The sequence below is a fragment of the Moschus berezovskii genome, chromosome 3 (genome assembly GCF_049115385.1).
Source record: "Moschus berezovskii isolate FMDL1 chromosome 3, NW_MosBer_1.0, whole genome shotgun sequence".
NCBI classification, from domain to species: Eukaryota; Metazoa; Chordata; class Mammalia; order Artiodactyla; family Moschidae; genus Moschus; species Moschus berezovskii.
Genome location: NC_142462.1, coordinates 76,104,012 through 76,123,752, shown reverse-complemented (window position 1 = coordinate 76,123,752; position 19,741 = coordinate 76,104,012). Strand labels below are relative to the sequence as shown.

General features: G+C 42.5%; 1 protein-coding gene across 2 annotated transcripts in view; it reads right to left on the bottom strand.

The window, feature by feature from the left end:
• Positions 1-19,741, bottom strand: part of CPVL (carboxypeptidase vitellogenic like) — a 108,246-nt gene that overhangs the window by 72,395 nt on the left and 16,110 nt on the right. For both annotated transcript variants that reach the window (XM_055420956.2, XM_088832348.1), the window contains exons 3-5: positions 6,767-6,881; positions 5,717-5,775; positions 3,843-3,922 (exon numbers count right to left, since the gene is read on the bottom strand). In XM_055420956.2, the coding sequence (XP_055276931.2) occupies positions 3,843-3,922; positions 5,717-5,775; positions 6,767-6,881 (254 nt within the window). The remainder of the gene's footprint in view (positions 1-3,842; positions 3,923-5,716; positions 5,776-6,766; positions 6,882-19,741) is intronic.

Sequence of the window (19,741 nt, the reverse complement as noted above, 5' to 3'; positions counted from 1 at the left end):
CAACTAAATCTGGAAAGTGCATTACATAGCCTCCATGTTTGTGCTGGCAATACGCTGCCTTTAGAGCTGAGATAAAAATAGGAGTTTATTCTCCACCCTTGCCTCTTTAACCTTCAGGCTAAAAATTACTTCTCTTTCTCTCTTCCTGCTAGTCGGAATGGCGATAGACAATTTAATATAGTAAATCTCAATTAAGCCTTGTGCTTTAGCTTAAAACTTATTTCCTTAAAGAATTTGTTGGAGAGTTGTTGGGGTTGCCAGATTTAGCAAATAAAATACTAGATGTCTAACTAAATTTGAATTTCAGATAAACAACAAATAATATTTTAGTATAAGTCTGTCCCAAATATTGCACAGGACATACTTAGATTAAAAAGCTATTCACTGTTTATCTGAAATTCAAATTTAACTGGCATTCTGTATTTTATCTGGCAATCTTAGCTGAAGGAGATAATCTCCCAGCTTACTTCTAGCTTGAAAAAACAGGATTCTCTAGTTGAAGTTTCCAAGGCAAGGTCCCAATTGAGGAAGTTATCATGGAATTTTAATTTCACAGTAGGATCTGAACAAAAATTTGGCTAATCATAGCAATGCCTTAGTAGGTCTTTCTTAATGGGAATGAAAAATGAAAAAGGTAAATTTGGTAAGCTGGAGGTACATATGCCATTTGTTCATTGAACTGTGTTTTCATCAAGGATTAGACCATTACATGGTAAAGGGCTGTTCAAAAATAAAATATAGAATCATCCTCACATTAAACTGCAAACTTTATAAGTACAACTGCTGAAGCATATAATATCAGGTTGGCCAAAAAGTTCATTTGGATTTGTCTGTAAGATGTTATGGAAAAACCCAAACAAATTTTTGATCAACCCAATACATAGTATACATGTGTGTGTGTGTGTGTATGTGTGGGCACACACGCGCATACTCCATGCATTTATTCAGGCACAAGAGCTATATGGCACACAAAGCATATCTCTCTTCCATGTCTTTCCATTTGGAACCTTGCTGGCATTGTGTCAAGGCCTTGTCAAATAAGTAGAATTTTAGTCAAAGGCTACTCAGCGGCAGAAAGATACATTAGGGACAATAGGCTGAAACACAGAAGGCAAGGGTGAATGATTAGGAGAAACCAGCCCTCAGATAATTTTATTAAAGAGAAGATCAGCTCAGGGCAGAGAAGGTGGGTGTAAATGATAACACATTACAGATCCAAGGACAGCTCTGGACTCTGGTCAGCTCTAGTGGAGTCAGGGTCATAGAAATGCAAGACATTCGGGAGAACTGAGTTGAAAATAATCTCAACAAAAGCTCCATACCAACAAAAGCTGATAGTCTAGAAGCATAGCAACAAGCATCCCAGTGGTTTTGTTCTCTTGCATCAGATGGGGAGCTATCCTCAGCATTCATTCATTCCACATGTCGTGTGGCCAGGCCATGATCTCACCTGCACCCTTCATTCAATTATGTTCTCAATTTAATATATAAAACTGTTTCACAGTCACACTGTTATGAAATTTTATTTAGCAATGGGCTTCCCTGGTGGCTCGGATGGTAAAGAATCTTCTTGCAATGCAGGAGACGCAAGTTCAATCCCTGGGTTGGTAAGATTCCCCTGGAGAAGGGAATGGCTACTCACTCCAGTATTCTTGTATGGATAATTCCATGGACAGAGCAGCCTGGTGGCTACAGTCCATTGGGTCGCACAGAGTCAGACACGACTGAGCGGCTAACACAGCAAAAAAAAAAATAAAAAGTCTAAACATCTTGTTTGTGGAAAAAGTTTCATTTCCAAACACAAAGAAAAGCAGCCTAAATGTAAATGTCAAATGTCTTTTTAGGAATCTACTCCTCTCAGCTGTACACTAATAATAGTGAAATGGAAAAGCCTTGTCTGGCTTTTTGTTGGGATTTTCAGAAAAAAGAAAGATGGTTTTCAAAGGGAGAAAAAGAAAGTTCTACTCTTTAAACCTGTAGTAGCCTGTTCATAGGTTTCAAAGCGACCTTCTTCTTCCAAACACCCATCTGGACAGCTGGGGAGAAGAGTGCAGTCACAAAGGGAAACAAATAGTATAAACCATAAAGGAAACAGCTGAAATCAGTTTTCTGCGCTACCCTTGATTAGCTATTTTCCAGTTCTAACAGCCTGAAGCAAAAAGAACTAAAACAGCTATAAACAATGGATGCTTTGAAATAGGTTCTCTTTACATGTCTTGCAAGAGGAGATGAACCACATGTCAGCAGTAAATATCCACTCTGAGGGTCAACTGGAAGCTGTGACCATCCTTGGGGGAGGGGCCGGAAAGCCAGAAGAGGAAGGGCAGGGGTACGAGGCTCTGGCTTAGAGGGTCTGATGTATTTCTTTAATACAGACCCTCCGCCCTCAGGGTGTTTGCTAGTTAAACAACTGAGGTTGTTTGGAGTTAAGCCAAAAGACGGTTGGAGGAGGAGGGTATGGGGGATTTGGTTTCCGACCTGAAAAATGAGAGCTCACAGTCAGTACTAAACGAGGAAGACGTGGCCCTTGAGTTAATTTGTAAGGACTGCCATCAAGATTATGTCTGTGGCAGGGAAAAGGAGGTGTTTGAGCTGGTGGCAGCGGAGGGACCCCTGCCAGGATCTGGCTAAGGACCCATAGGATCTGGAAGCAGAAGTGTGGGTCCTAGTCAGCTCACCTGGAGATTGAACGACGGTGTTAAAATAACGGGACACATGGCGAACGAAAGTGTGCAAGACAGACACCATTCATGTCGTTTTCTGGGGCAGCAGAGAAGAAACATCTCTGGGAGAGAGGCCGAAAGTTCCTCTTTCCTCTCCCCTGCCCTCACCCGTCCCAGCCATCGCCTTGGGGAGAAAGAAGAATAACACGGAAAGGTTTTGTCAGAGATCAAAACACACTGACTCCTATTAGATTCACTTTCACTTTGGAGATGGGTTGGGTTTGCTCACCAATTAGCAGATGGGGTGTTTGGTGAAAGTAGAGGGCAGCATAGAGGAGCTGGTTAACTCTTTTTGGTGACTAGGATTCTTTCAGCAAATTATTATAATGCATGGGGGGTGGGGGGCGGCGCCTAGTGATCAGAAAGAATCCAGGACCTGGTCTCTAGTAATAATTTACAGACTGGGAAAAAAAAAAGACCAAATAAGAAAGGTCACTTTAAGAAAATGTACTAAAAATAGCTATAATGAATGTAAGAAAAGATATTATATATATATTGTTTGATCAGGTTTACAACTTCACATTTTCCTTAATTTTTTGTGTAAAAGAATAACTTTGTAATCTGAAAGGAAAAGTAAGAGACTAGCTAGCAAGCTGAGCTTTCAGCTTGGAAAAGGCATGAAGGAGAAACACAGGAGTGAAAAATTGCATTTTGTGATGGCCACAAAAGGAGGACTCCTGGGAAAGAAAACAAACAAACATCTGGTTTCTTGGCAAATCCAAAGTTCAATATACAAATAATGTTGGAAGCAAGCAGAAACCTCTCAGGCAGCTAGTTGAAAGGTTGGAAAAGTATATTTGGTTGAATAATTCTGCTGTTTCTATTGTTTTTCAAAGGATATTTTTACAAAATTACACCTTAAGATGTCAGTTCTTCTTGCTACTTTCTCTGCTGGCCACTTCACAGTTATCAATTATAACATAACAAAATGGAAAACAGGCTATGTATGTATGTGTGTGTGTGTGCATGCACTCCTCACGTAGAATTATTCTTAAAAGATCTTCAGGAACTGGACTATGATGACCGATCAATAATACTTCTACTACTGGAGGAATTTTCATATTGAAACAGAAAATCATTTGGTTTGAAGATGGCCAAAAGAAAGCCAGGGCCTTTTACCTGTATAAGTTTTGAGCCACGTCATCCTCATCTATTGCATATCCGTGGACATGGTCGGTAAAACTGAAACCTGTGCCCACCTGAAGATGAAATAAATAAGCAGGTATAAACAGAGAGAAACGCACATCTTGCTGAGAGACACCGCACAGGAAGGAAATCAACATTATTCCCAAGGTCATGCCTTTGACCTCAGCTTTTTGGCATCACCCATGGCCATCATCCATGCTCACAGGAGGATGTTGCACGTCACCATGTCCCCCTTCCCTCTGCTGAGCCCAAATAAACTAGCAGTGCTAAGCTCTTCTCTGATCCTGCAGTGGGGACCCTGCCAGATGATTATTTAAGGATGAGAAACTCACCTTTCCTGGCCCCTGCTACAGTATCAAAAGACTCAAAGTTGTCTCCTCTCTGAAACCTGGAAGGTGCACTGCTCTGTCCTGCTAAGAAGGAACTCTCTATTGGCCGAAGATAAAAGCTGGCTCTGTGTGTGTGCAGTTTTTTCCCCCATTTCTTTACTTGTGATAAATATGGACACTAAGCCCTTTCACCTTCAGCAGATAAGGGGTTCTAAAATAAAGATTAGCTTTAAACTAATAGTTCCTTATTCCTGGAAGTTCATAGACAATTGAGTAAATCAATAGAAAAACCTACTACTTATTTTGGGTCAGCAATATGTACAAGGAATGCACCCCCACCATATACATCAGTTGTAAATATTTTTTATTTTTTTCCAAACAGCCAAGGGAACAGGACATTTAATTAAACTTTAATGTAAACATGGAATTATAGACTAGGAAAGAAGATGGCTGACAAAGCATGATGGGGGGCAAGAATGTTGGATTTTTTCCTTCCTATTTTTCTGTTTTCTCTTTGAACCATCTGGGAAGTGAAAGAAGTTAGATTAGAGGACAGATACTCCCAGTCTGCAGGAGTTGACCCTAAAGTTACTCTCCTATACTGTAGTTTATTTGATTTGATTTCATAAAAACTTCCCAAGGAGAATTCTACCTTTTGCTCTCCCTGAGATGAGGCATTCAGCTCACTGTGATACGTGAAAGGGGCTAGTTTTGACTTTTTATATCAGAGCTCTATTTGAAAGATTCGGTGTTCCCATGCTATAAAAAAAAAAAAAACAAAACCCAAGTTATAGAGAAACCCATATTATCAGTAGAGAGAAAGTCATCCCTTCCTGGATGATATAACTCAATGAAGAGGACATTTCATAAGACCAGAAATGAGGGAAGGAGAGAAAGCAGCAAGAAAAACTTCCAAACTTGGATATAATGGTACATATTAGAAAAATTAAATCTCAATTAAAAAATTTTTTTTAATTGGAGGATAATTGCTTTATTGTATTGGCTTCTGCCATACAACAATATGAATCAGCCATAGGTATACATATGTCCCTCCCTTGGACACCCCCCATCCTGTATCCCATCCCACCCCTCTAGGTTGTCACAGATCACCAGTTGAGCTCCTTGTGTTATACAGCAGCTTCCCATTAGTTAGCCATCTATTTTATATATGGCAATGTATGTGTTTCAATGCTGAAGGAGAGGGTGGGACAAATTGAATCAAATATGTTTTTTAAATAGACAATTATAGGGGCTTCCTTGGTGCTCCAAGGGTTAAGACTTAGTGCTCCCAATGCAGGGAAACCAGGAGAGAACCCTGGTCAGGGAACTAGATCCTGCACACGGCAACTAAGGAGCAGCCCAATAAAACTTTTAAAAATTATTTTAAAAATAAAATAAACAATTATATTTTAAAAAGAAAAAATTCTGGTGTTTTTCTATTTAATAAATGTACTTAATGAAAGAAAAAAAGACTGGAGAGGCCAACCCTGCCGTTTCACAGGACCCCCAGGTACTCACAGGATTATCAACGTAGAGCATGGAAAATGTAGTGGTCCAAGGAAAGTCTCTGGCAAACACTAGTAAAGCAGAGAAGAGGCTTGGGACTGAGTCCTTAACAAAACATTCCACCTAACGTCTAGCTCTGGCTTGGAGCCCAACACTCCCACCTGTCCCCTTCAGTTTGGGGAACTCTTGGTGTCCCTCTGACCCTGCGTCACTCTGACCCTGCGTGACTGTCCTGCAGCAGGTTCAGACACCAGCTGTTTTTCCTCCTCCCCTCCTCTCCTTTACTTTTCCCAGAACCAGAGAGTTTCTACATCTAAGATGAATGTTGGAAACAAAACCCCATGCAATTGCCTCATGCAGAAACACCCATCACCCACAGATGCAATAAACCTATCTGTCCAATTGAGTGAATCCTCTTTAACCTCTGATTCCCCAGAATCTTCCCTCCCATCCAACACTGAAGAGACCCACAACTTCGACAGAATTGTGTGCATAAGTATACGGAGTCACAAACTGGTTCACACTCCAAATTCTGACCTGGGGAAAGTAAACAATCTCCCCTCCCCTAAAACTGAGGTGGAGATAAACCTGGGTTAGAGCTGGATGGAGCTCCTTCTCCATTCCTTCCTGCGGCCCTCAGCCCTCAGTACCTTGCTTCCAAGATATCTGTTCATTTGTGTGGCTGAACTGTACACCATTCAGTTTGTATGAATAATTAGGGATATAATTCCACCCACTTGTCCCACGCAAAAGGTCTCACCCAGACAGTAATAAATGCCAACTGTTTTCATAAGTCTGGATTGCTTGAGTCAGCAGTAGACTAGCAGAACAAAGTGTGGAAACTTTCACCCAAATTTCAAGGCAGAAAGCAGCCCAGTCAGGACATTCACCCTGTTGGCTCCTCCTTCTTGGACAGACACTACCAGAAAATTACGTTTTCATAATCTGAAACTGTAAAACTATTTCTAGGGGTTCATTGTTCACACTAAATTATTTCTAAAGCAGATATAAGGTTCAAAGGAAGAACTCTCCATGGGAAACCAGAGTCCAAGCAATACTTACCAGTCATGTTTTTGCTAATAATGTAAGGTCCATGTTCCACAAAGAGACCAAACATGGATGAGCCTCCTGGCCCACCTTGCAGCCAAAGCACGACTGGTGCATTCTGTGGCTCTACCTAGAAAGGACAAAAAACCCAGTGAATACACAGAGTGCTAAGGCTCCAGAAAATACCCAAGCAAGCTCACCTAAATCCTGTCTTTCACAGCCTTGACTAAGTCTCATCAAACCTTCCCCATGACCACTCTCCACAGAAGAAAAGCACTGTCATTTCTTGTTTAGAATTAGTATTTATTTCATATGCTGGTATCTACCTTGTGCTGCTGCTAATGCTAACTCACTTCAGTCGTGTCCGACTCTGTGCAACCCCATAGACAGCAGCCGACCAGGCCATGCCGTCCCTGGGATTCTCCAGGCAAGAACACTGGAGTGGGTTGCCATTTCCTTCTCCAATGTGTGAAAGTGAAAAGTGAAAGTGAAGTCGCTCAGTCGTGTCCGACTAGTAGCAACCCCATGGACTGCAGCCCACCAGGCTCCTCTGTCCATGCGATTTTCTAGGCAAGAGTACTGGAGTGGCTTGCCATTAAGTCTTTTCTCGCCAAAAGCCAGAATACCCAGGAATGATCAAAGATTGCCTTTGTACATCCTCAGGAGTGGCAGCCATGAGGAGCTACCCCACGTCCAAGGTCAGGAGCGGTGGCCATGAGGAGATATGCCACGTCCAAGGTAAGAGAAGCCCAAGTAAGATGGTAGGCAATGAGAGAGGGCATCAGAGGGCAGACAGGCTGAAACCACAATTACAGATAACTAGCCAATCTGATCACACGGACCACAGCCTTGTCTAACTCAATGAAACTAAGCCATGCAGTGTGGGGCCACCTAAGACGGACGGGTCATGGTGGAGAGGTCTGACAGAATGTGGCCCACTGGAGAAGGGAATGGCATACCACCACTTCAGTATTCTTGGCTTGAGAACCCCATGAACAGTATGAAAAGGCAAAAAGACAGGACACTGAAAGATGAACTCCGCAGGTTGGTAGGTGCCCAATATGCTACTGGAAATCAGTGGAGAAATAACTCCAGAAAGAATAAAGAGATGGAGCCAAAACAAAACAACACCCAGTTGTGGATGTGACTACTGATAGAAGCAAGGTCCGATGCTGTAAAGAGCAATATTGCATAGGAACCTGGAATGTTAGGTCCATGAATCAAGGCAAATTGGAAGTGGTCAAACAGGAGATGACAAGAGTAAACATCGACAGTTACTCTTTTAGGAATGAGCAAACTAAAATGGACAGGAATGTGTGAATTTAACTCAGATGACCATTATATCTACTACTGTGGGCAAGAATCCCTTAGAAGAAATGGAGTAGTCATCTAGCAAGCAAAAGAGTCAGAAATGCAGTACTTGGATGCAATCTCAAAAACGAAAGAATGATCTCTGTTCATTTCCAAGGCAAACCATTCAATATCACGGTAATCCAAGTCTATGCCCTGACCAGTAACACTGAAGAAGCTGAAGTTGAACGATTCTATGAAGACCTACAAGATCTTTTAGAACTAACACCCAAAAAAGATGTCCTTTTCATTATAGGGGACTGGAATGCAAAAGTCGGAAGTCAAGAAACACCTGGAGTAACAGGCAAATCTGGCCTTGGAGCACGGAATGAAGCAGGGCAAAGGCTAATAGAGTTTTGCCAAGAGAATGCACTGGTCATAGCAAACACCCTCTTCCAACAACACAAGAGAAGACTCTACACATGGACATCACCAGACGGTCAACACCGAAATCACACTGATTATATTTTTTGCAGCCAAAATGGAGAAGCTCTATACAGTCAGCAAAAACAAGACCGGGAGCTGACTATGACTCAGACCATGAACTCCTTATTGCCAAATTCAGACTGAAATTGAAGAAAGTGCGGAAAACCACTAGACCATTCAGGTATGACCTAAATTGAATCCCTTATGATTATACAGTGGAAGTGAGAAATAGATTTAAGAGACTTGATCTGACAGAGTGCCTGATGAACTATGGACAGAGGTTCGTGACATTGTACAGGAGACAGGGATTAAGACCATCCCCAAGAAAAAGAAATGCAAAAAAGCAAAATGGCTGTCTGAGGAGGCCTTACAAATAGCTGTGAAAAGAAGAGAAGTGAAAAGCAAAAGAGAAAAGGAAAGATATACATTTGAATGCAGAGTTCCAAAGAATAGCAAGGAGAGATAAGAAAGCCTTCCTCAGCGATCAATGCAAAGAAAGAGATGAAAACAATAGAATGGGAAAGACTAGAGACCTCTTCAAGAAAATTAGAGATACCAAGGGAACATTTCATGCAATGATGGGCTCAATAAAGAATATAAATGGTATGAACCTAACAGAAACAGAAGATATTAAGAAGAGGTGGCAAGAATACACAGAAGAACTGTACAAAAAAGATCTTCACGACCCAGATAATCACGATGGTGTGATCACTCACCTAAAGCCAGACATCCTGGAATGCGAAGTCAAGCGGCCCTTAGGAAACATCACTGCGAACAAAGCTAATGATGGAATTCCAGTTGAGCTATTTCAAATTCTGAAAGATGATGCTGTGAATGTCCTGCACTCAATATGTCAGCAAATTTGGAAAACTCTGTAGTGGTCACAGGACTGGAAAAGGTCAGTTTTCATTCCAATCCCAAAGAAAGGAAATGAGAAAGAATGCTCAAAGTACTGCACAATTGCACTCATCTCACACACTAGTAAATTAATACTCAAAATTTTCCAGGCCAGGCTTCAGCAATATGTGAACCATGAACTTCCAGATGTACAGGCTAGTTTTAGAAAAGGCAGAGGAACCAGCAATCAAATTGCCAACAACCGCTGGATCATCAAAACAGCAAGAAAGTTCCAGAAAAACATCTGCTTTATTGACTATGCCAAAGCCTTTGACTGTGTGGATCACAATAAACTGTGGAACATTCTGAAAGAGATGGGAATACCAGACCACCTGACCTGCCTCTTGAGAAACCTGCATGCAGGTCAGGAAGCAACAGTTAGAACTAGACATGGAATAACAGACTGGTTCCAAATAGGAAAAGGAGTGCGTCAAAGCTGTATACTGTCACCCTGCTTATTTAACTTCTATGCAGAGTACATCATGAGAAATGCTGGGCTAGAAGAAGCACAAGCTGGAATCAAGATTACCGGGAGAAATATCAATAACCTCATATATGCAGATGACACCACCCTTATGGCAGAAAGTGAAGAGGAATTCAAAAGCCTCTTGATGAATGTGAAAGAGGAGCGTGAAAAAGTTGGCTTAAAGCTCAACTTTCAGAAAACTAAGATTATGGCATCCTGTCCCATCACTTCATGGCAATTAGATGGGGAAACAGTGGAAACAGTGGCTGACTTTATTTTGGGGGCTCCAAAATCACTGCAGATGCTGATTGCAGCCATGAAATTAAAAGACTCTTACTCTTGGAAGGAAAGTTATGACCAACCTAGACAGCATATTAAAAATCAGAGACATTACTTTGCCAACAAAGGTCCGTCTATTCAAGGCTATAGTTTTTCCAGTAGTCATGTATGGATGTGAGAGTTGAACTATAAAGAAAGCTGAGTGCCAAAGAATTGATGCTTTTGAACTATGGTGTTGGAGAAGACTCTTGAGAGTCCCTTGGACTGCAAGGAGATCCAACCAGTCCATCCTAAAGGAGATCAGTCCTGGGTGTTCATTGGAAGGACTGATGTTAAAGCTGAAACTCCAATACTTTGGCCCCCTGACGCGAAGAGCTGACTCATTTGAAAAGACCCTGGTGCTGGGAAAGATTGAGGGCAGCAGGAAAAGGGCATGACAGAGGATGAAATGGCTGGATGGCATCACCGATTCAATGGACATGAGTTAGGGTAAACTCTGGGAGTTGGTGATGGACAGGGAGGCCTGGTGTGCTGCAGTTCATGGGGCTGCAAAGAGTCGGACACGACTGAGCGACTGAACTGAACTGAACTGAACTGATACCCAGCAGGCTGCCTAGTGGTGGTGGTGGTGGTTTAGTCACTAAGTCATGTCTAACTCTTTCTGACCCTATGGACTGTAGGCTGCCAGGTTCTTCTGTCGATGGGGATTCTCCAGGCAAGAATAATGGAGTGGGTTGCCATTTCCTTCTCCAGGGAATCTTCCCAACCCAGGCATCAAATCTGCATCTCTTGCCTTTCCTGGCTTGGCAGGCAGATTCTTTGCCACTGAGCAACCTGGGAAGCCCCAGGCCATATGGCCTAGGGCACAGTTTTATATATATATTTAGGGCTTCCCTGATGGCTCAGACAATAAAGAATCCGCCTGCAATGTGGGAGACCTGGGTTCAATCCCTGGGTTAGGAAGATCCCCTGGAAGAGGAAATGGCAACCCACTCCAGTATTCTTGTCTAGAAAATCCCCACGGACAGAGGAGCCTGGCAAGCTACAGTTTATGGGGTCGCAAAGAGTCGACTTAGCACAGCACAGTATACGCATATTTAAGCTCTTTAAGCCTTCCAGGGACTCTTCCGTTCTATCAACATATTCCCAAAGAGTCATAACAAAGAATCCACCCTCCTCAGTGACAATCAGCTCCCTTCACTGAGAGTCCAAACTGACTTTCTAATTTTATTTACAGCGAAGGTGTTCACTAACTTCATTCAACTCGATGAACTGAGACACAGCAGGCAGGACCTGAGTCATACAGTCCACGCAAATGATAGCAACAAAACCCTGGAGAAGGTGCAGATTTATCTAAGAGATATGGCCAATGTAAATAAGGAAAGGCCACTGGCAGGGTGCTGCTGCTGCTGCTGCTAAGTCACTTCAGTCATGTCCGACTCTGTGCGACCCCATAGACGGCAGTCCACCAGGCTCCACCGTCCCTGGGATTCTCCAGGCAAGAACACTGGAGTGGGTTGCCATTTCCTTCTCCAGTGGGCAGGGTGGGATGCTGGAAATGAGTTACTGGCAGTGGTCAACACCACCACCCTCAGTGACAGAGGTGTCTTTACTTCTTTCACTCAGCACCTTGCAGGGATCGGCACCACACTAAGAGATGATCCTGGCAGAGCAGTAAGTGAGAAAGACAACTCCTTGCCCTCCTGAAGCTTACATTTCATGAAAAATACAGCCAGTAAGTAAGTGAATAAACATAATGATTAAACAGTGTGGAGATGAAACAGTGTGAGTATTAGTCACTCAGTTGTGTCTCACTGTTTGTGACTGCATGGATTATAGCCTTCCAGGCTCCTCGGTCCATGGAATTCTCCAAACGAGAATACTGGAGCAGGTTGCCATTCCCTTCTCCAGGGGATCTTCCTGACCCATGGATCTAACCCAGTTCTCCCACTTTGCAGGCAGATTCTTTACTATCTAAGCCATCAAGGAGAGGAAATAAGGGTGATATCAAGAGAGTGAGTGAGGGCTGACAAAGAGGTACTTCCTTTGGAAAAACAATCAGGGAAGTTCTCAGTGAGATCCTGAGAGCACAGCTGAGACTTGGGAGCCAAGAAGGATTCAGCCACAAGGAGAGCCAGGAAATGATGCTGTTGATGGAAGAAAATGATAGAGAAGTCCTCAAGCCAAAGAAGAACTGAGTGGGAGAACAGCGAGTATAGATGGCCTGGCCCTATGAGAATCCTTGGGAGCAGTCTGAAAGAAGGCCCACCTGGTCTCCACAAGTCCAAGGCAGGATGTGACTGTGAGCCCTCACGGGATGTTGTGGCTCATTTGATGTGTGATCAGTCATGTTTGGCCTGAAAGGATCCTACTGCTTTGGCCCAGAATGAAATCCTGCAACCTCTTCCTTAGCTCAGTCACATTAGAAAGTTGGAGTGGACTGGTGCATCCACCTGGATGATGTGAGAAGGCTGTGGGCAGAAGGCAAGAGAAACTCAAGGGGAGGGGGATCTGTGACCCGCAGTCAAGAACCTGGAAGAAGAGCTGAGCTTTCAGGGTTCTAACCATGAGGAGAGCGGGGACAGAGAAATTTCAAAATCTACAGGGTCTTTGGCAGCTTTGCGAAGAGGCCAAGGAAGCGTGCCAAGGGATGGTCAGAACAGCCATGGGCTGGAGAGGAGCCTCCTTTGGAGGGGCCACCTGGGACCCAGTCTCCAGTGTTAAGGAATTAAATGAGATAACATTTACCAAGCCCTTGCAGCAAAACCTAATGCATGATAAAAGGACATTAAGCACAAATGATTAGTAAGGAAACAGGTAGAAAAGGTAGGAGCCCAGAGGCAAACTGGGAACTCGGGTCAGCAGGGCTGTAGTTCTAAGAGTCAGCAGAGTGTAACAGATAAAGTCTGTGAGCTCTTGTCTCAAACTGGATTCCAATCTGGGCTTTACTATCCACTAGCTGGGTGACTTTAAGTAAGCTGGCTAAGCTCTTTTGACCTCAGTTTCCCCACCTATAAAATGGGGATCAATCATAGTACCTATGCCACGTGGTGGTTGGGAGGACTAAATAAATTAATTTTCATAACGCCTAGTAAGTGGCATATAGTGCATGTTCTTAACTGTTAGCTATTGCTGTAAGAAAGAAATACCAGGAATTTATAAGACAGTTTTCATGTAAACCATTTACTAAAGGGTGAATAAGAAAAGTGGGTTGTTTGCTGTTCTTTGCTCCTTTGGCCATCTTATCTGGTCAGTTTTTCACTAGTTAGTTCTCTTGACTAAAGTGTTGAAAATGTCCATAGAGAATTCAAGAGAAGCAGGAACTTATAAGCTGAAGCATAAACAAATTAAAATCAAAGCCAGCCTTGTAAAGCTACTGTGGGAGAGCAGTGTGGCCCAGGAACAGGTAGCCAGACAGGTGCTGGTTCTACTTGGTCATGTAATAGCTGTGTGATCCTGCCCTCAGATTCTTCCAGCCCTCTGCTTCCTCATCCATCAGAAGGCGATAATGCCCACCTCACAGGCTTGCCTGAGGACCCTGATGAGAAGATGTATCACAAAATGATATTGTCAACTCTGCTGTGCTGAATAAATGTAACTAGCTCTGCTCTAGCCTGCCTGGCCCCAACTATGTGTGTTTTGTTTGAGTAAGTGATTTTTTTTTTTTTTAATCTCCCCTCCAGTCCTCTACGGGATTCTCTAGTGGCTCAGATGGTAAAGAATCTTCCTGCAGTGCAGGAGGCCCTGGCTTCATCCCTGGGTCAGGAAGATCCCCTGGAGAAGGGAATGGCAACCCACTCCAGTATTCTTACCTGGAGAATACCATGGACACAGAAGCCTGGTGGGCTACAGTCCATGGGGGTCACAAAACACGACTTCTGATCCTCCAACTTGCAACTCAATACCACTCCCCAGGACCATCTTCAGCTTGTATTCACTCAGCAGTAGGAGAGTATAAGCAGTGGAGAGAAGATGGAATCTACATGGAAGTGGTTCCAGCCTTCAGTGTGTAAAAAAAATACTGCGAGTCCACCCATCCTGTGGGCCTCCAGTCCCCTACTTCCTTCCTAATACGCCTGCGTTTCTAGAAGCCCTGAAGAGCTACACACAAGCCAGTGGTTCTCAATCTTGACCACTCATTTAAAAAAAAAAAAAACATAGAAAGCTGTTTTTTTAACAAAAACTACTGCTTAGGCTCAAATCCCAAAGATTCCAATTCAACTGGTCTGGAGTGAGACAGGCACCTGTTTGTTTTAAAAGCTCCCAGGTGGTTAAATGTGCAGGCAGGGCTGAGAAGCTGTGAGGGTGATGGAGAGTTTTGCCCTCTCGGATGCCCTGGGCCCTCTGCTCTCCACTCCATCCTCCCCTGCTTTTCATGTCTCTTCCTGTGACCTGGCACAATAATGGGACCTCCAGGCTCTCAGAAAAATAGGCTGACCCTGAGAGGCCACACTACAAAGTCAAGTCTAGTACCTCGGTGCCAAACATCTTTATTATGCAACTTTGAAGCACAGGACACTGCATTCTTGGAATACTTAAATAATAAGAGATCTGCATACACACCTCCAACCTCAGCTGACCCTGCTCCTCAGATTTACTTTCCTGAAGGAGGTGAATGAGCTCAACAATCTTTGAAGAAATTCATTTTTTAAAAAAAGAAAATTCCACACAAACATCGTCTTACTCTAATGTGCCAACCAAAGTGTAAAGTAAATATTGCCCTTATCTGGAATGAAATGCAAAAATCAGATGCTAGAAAAGAAAGGTTCATGTTCAATGTGTTCAATGTAAAAAGTCCAGGAGTCAGTTATCCCACAGCTTTCAGACTTTTTTTAATATGATATGACATCACAAGGCTTCCCAGGTGGCTCAGTGGTAAAAAATCCCCCTGCATTGCAGGAGATGCCAGAGATGTGGGTTCAATCCCTGGGTCAGGAAGATGCCTTAGAGGAGGGCATGGCAACCCACTCCAGTATTCTTGCCTTGGAGAATCCTATAGACAGAGGAGCCTGCTGGGCTACAGTCCATGAGGTTGCAAAGAGTCAGACATGACTGAAGTGCCTGAACATGCACACACACATGTATGACATCACAACGTCATGACATACACAGTAATTATGTCAATAATAATAGCATAAAGTTATGCCATAGACATTATTATTATTCTTCTGTTCAAGCAGAAGACACTGAGACACAGAGAAGTTAAGTAACTTGCCCGAGGTCACACAGCTATAAAATAGCATAATTAGAATTCAGACCCTGGCAGTCTAACTCCTTGGGTGATATATTTAGCTCTCAGTTGTGGGAATGAAGCCCTTCTCCCACCCCTACCCCTATTTAGGAAAGAATAATAGTAAATGAAGACACCCTGAACAAAATTGCAAAACTCAGACTTGAATGAAGTAGGAAGCAACTGTTTTATTTCATTTATAGATTTAGGAAATGAAGGACTTTTAAAGTACTTATTATTTTAAAACTATAATTCAAGAATGTATGAAACGAGAGTGTGTTTATTTTTGTTAAGAGTTCAAACATTTTTACTTAAAGTTTTTCATATTATAAAGAAAATACTTATTCTTACTTTTTTTCAAAGAGGGTATAAAATATGCCCCTTGCCCCACCAATCCTATTCCCTACAGATGATCACTGGAGTAGTCTTTCAGATTTTTCTCTATACCCTACCCACCTCCTAACATATACATACACGCATATCTCATAGATGTTACATATGTTATGTACATAAGTGCCTTTTTTTTCCCCAAACTAGTCTTACATGACTTAGCAACTGAACAAAAACAATAATATATAATATTCTATATTTGCTGCATTCACTTAACAGCATGTTGTGGAAATCTCTTCATATATCAGTACATATCATCATCTGGCTGAACAGTCTGACACTCTGAATTTACCATGACGTATTAATTCATTTAACATAGAACATCAACAGGCATTATTCTGGGGCTGGGGATGCAGGCCAGCTCCCACTCATGGACAGGAAGGATAGTTAATGAAGAAGAACATGGACTGTGGCACCAGACTGCCAGGGTCTGAATTCTAATTATGCTATTTTATAGCTGTGTGACCTTGGGCAAGTTTCTTAACTTCTCTGTGTCTCAGTGTCTTCTGCTTGAACAGAAGAAGAATAATAATGTCTATTGTACAGGACTGTTGTGCAGATTCAGAGTTAATATATGCCCAGCACTTGAACAGTGCCTAGAGTATCTACTTGAGTGTTAGCTCTGGCTACTTTTCTGGTAAAGTGGGAAGACAGGTAATAAATAAGTAATTAAAGAAATGGGTAATATAAAGAACAATGGGAAGATGTTCGACTGAGTACTTAAAGGCAGCCTCTGGTTATGGGCTAACATTTGAAATGTGAATAATCCCTTACAAAAAAGCATTTATGTATTTAATTAAAAAGAAAAATATCGACCAATGACATATAGGTCAGAGTAGTCTAGCAAGAACTGATGATCAAAAATAAGGGACAAGGAAATTTTAAATATAAAAGAAGGGACAAAAGAATCCTAAATATTTAAGTGAGAAGTCTCTTTAGCAATAGAATCACAAATTGCCCTCTTCCTGAACAGGAAGCTATGGCTTTGCCTCAGAAGCCCTTTCAATTCTTCTGGTGACCCCTGGTGGCCAATTCATGAACTTGGACACTCTTTCCTCAGGGTTTGTTGCTAAAGGAAGAGCCCAGAAGGAGGTAGTTTATCAATTAATTTTTAGATCTCCACTGAAGAAAATTTCACAATCTCTCACATTAGCGCATTCCATTATTCATTCATTATGATGGTGAAAAAATACCCTAGGTCTTAACAGATTGTCATTTGAAGTATTAAAACCCATTTATTTGGTTTATCATTCTGTACATAAAGAGATTCTTCAAAAACACCCAGCTTCTTTCTCCTTGCTTCTAAGTGAGCATCAGTTCAGTTCAGTTCAGTTGCTCAGTCGTGTCCGACTCTTTGCGACCCCATGAATCACAGCACACCAGGCCTCCCTGTCCATCACCAACTCCCAGAGTTTACCCAAACTCATGTCCATCGAGTTGGTGATGCCATCCAGCCATCTCATCCTCTGTCATCCCCTTCTCCTCCTGCCCCCAATCCCTCCCAGCATCAGGGTCTTTTCCAACAAGTCAGCTCTTCGCATGAGGTGGCCAAAGTATTGGAGTTTTCAGCTTCAACATCAGTCCTCCCAATGAACACCCAGGACTGATCTCCTTTAGGATGGACTGGTTGGATCTCCTTGCAGTCGAAGGGACTCTCAAGAGTCTTCTCCAACACCACAGTTCAAAAGCATCAGTTCTTTGGCACTCAGCTTTCTTTCTTCACAGTCCAGCTCTCAAAGCGAGCATAGAGGACTCTATATGAAAACACTAATGAAATTAAACCCTCCTGCCCTACTGTTTCCCACATGAGTAGCATCCTCTTATACTTCGAGTCTTCCTTTTCACCCTGTTCCCCAACAAACCATACCCATCTTTCACTCCATCCTCCGGGGCCCGCCTCTACATCACATGGTAGGTAACCTAACCTTACATAATCACTGAAGCAGTACATTCCTACATTGGGGCTGGGGATGCAGTAAACACTGGCAGATTTCAGTACTATTTTGTAGACAGAGGACTTATTGGAGTAACCCTAGGGAATCTTAGGTACCCAGTAAGTATTGCAGCAATATTTTCTGCCAATGCCTAGGCCTGGGGACATACTCTAGACACTCCCTTCCTCCAGGCCCCCAAAGGAACACCACACTCGGTAAGAGAAAACAGCAACCTAACCACTACTGACCCACACCAATGGTACCGCTTAAAATAAGAAGTGCAATTAGTAAATTAATTAGGGCTCTCTTCACACTTCTATATGCAGAGACTGATCATTTGCTTGGTTTAAGTAATGTGTTCTGTTATAATTGAAGTCATTAGTACCCCCATGTAACTGTCTTGAAAATTCCCCCAAGTATGTTTGAATGGACTCCCATTTTGCCACACAGATCCCAGTTCAGCTGATATTTCAGCTGCAACACTAATGATATTAATGAAGGCAGAGGTTTTTTATTTAAAGCACTTGGTTTTGTGACTAGAGCTGTTAACTAGATACTTGATAACATTTTAATTATACACACATATTCCCAACACATTAAAACAACTTACTTAAGACATTCAGTGCTTTTCAGGGGAATTTTACTCATAGTGGTTCATTTCGAACACTCTTTAAAAACTTCCTGTACTGATAGTTGTCACTGTACCATCATATGGACAACTAACTTTTTCAAACTTTTTTTCCGTTCTGAAGCCTCCTCATATCACTTCCAAGTTCCCACTGACTCTCATCAGGCTTTGAATTGTCTCATTCATTTGAGCCAACTCACACCCCACTAGAATCTTCTTTACTTTTCTCCTTCCTAACCTTTCTACCTGGCTGTTATTTCTTCATGAGAAAGTTCTGGCTTCTCTGTTCATGCCTTCTTCCAAAACGCTGGACGTTAGAAAAATGGGGGAAGGGTGTTGGAGAAAAGGACTGACTTTCCTTTCTTGATGAACAGAAAGAAATGGCTGAAAAAGTTTACTTGTTTTTCCATATTAAAATTTCATTTCTCATGCTGGAGAGGGTGTGGAGAAAAGGGAACCCTCTTACACTGTTGGTGGGAATGCAAACTAGTACAGCCACTATGGAGAACAGTGTGGAGATTCCTTAAAAACCTGGAAATAGTACTGTCATACGACCCAGCAATCCCACTTCTGGGCATACACGCTGAGGAAACCAGAATTGAAAGAGACACATGTACCCCAATGTTCATCACAGCACTGTTTATAATAGCCAGGACATGGAAGCAACCTAGACGTCCATCAGCAGACGAATGGATAAGAAAGCTGTGGTACATATACACAATGGAGTATTACTCAGCCATTAAAAAGAATACATTTGAATCAGTTCTAATGAGGTGGATGAAACTGGAGCCTATTATACAGAGTGAAGTCAGCCAGAAAGAAAAACACCAATACAGTATACTAACGCATATATATGTGTTAGGTAGGTAGAATAGGGAAAAGGAGTCCAAAATGGTGGTGGCCAAAAGACAAGGAAGGGAAAAGCCCACAAAAATAGAACAAAGGAAGGTCCAAGGACCGGAGTGAGAACCTCAGGTAAAACAAACAATACTCCTGGCTGGCCCAATTTACATAGGACAGGCCCAGGGAAAAAAAGCCTATAAAAAGAGGAGCCAAAGCTAGCTCTCTCTCTCTCTCTCTCCCACGTGCTGGGCGCTCTTCTCATGGCGTCTTTGGATCAACGTGCCCTCACGCCTTGAAGATGGATTTTCCTGCTATCTTCTAAATAAAATAGAGCTGTAACACTGAGCTGTAACACTGATTTGTCTAAGAGCTATAACACGGTCTGTCCAAGACCCGAGAGCTGTGACACGCCAAGGGGGCTTTAATGTCCATCACTCCAAGTCTTTGTTTTGACGAGACAAAAACCAAGGAACATACACTCACGTGACATATGGAATTTAGAAAGAGGGTAACGATAACCCTTTATGCGAGACAGCAAAAGAGACAC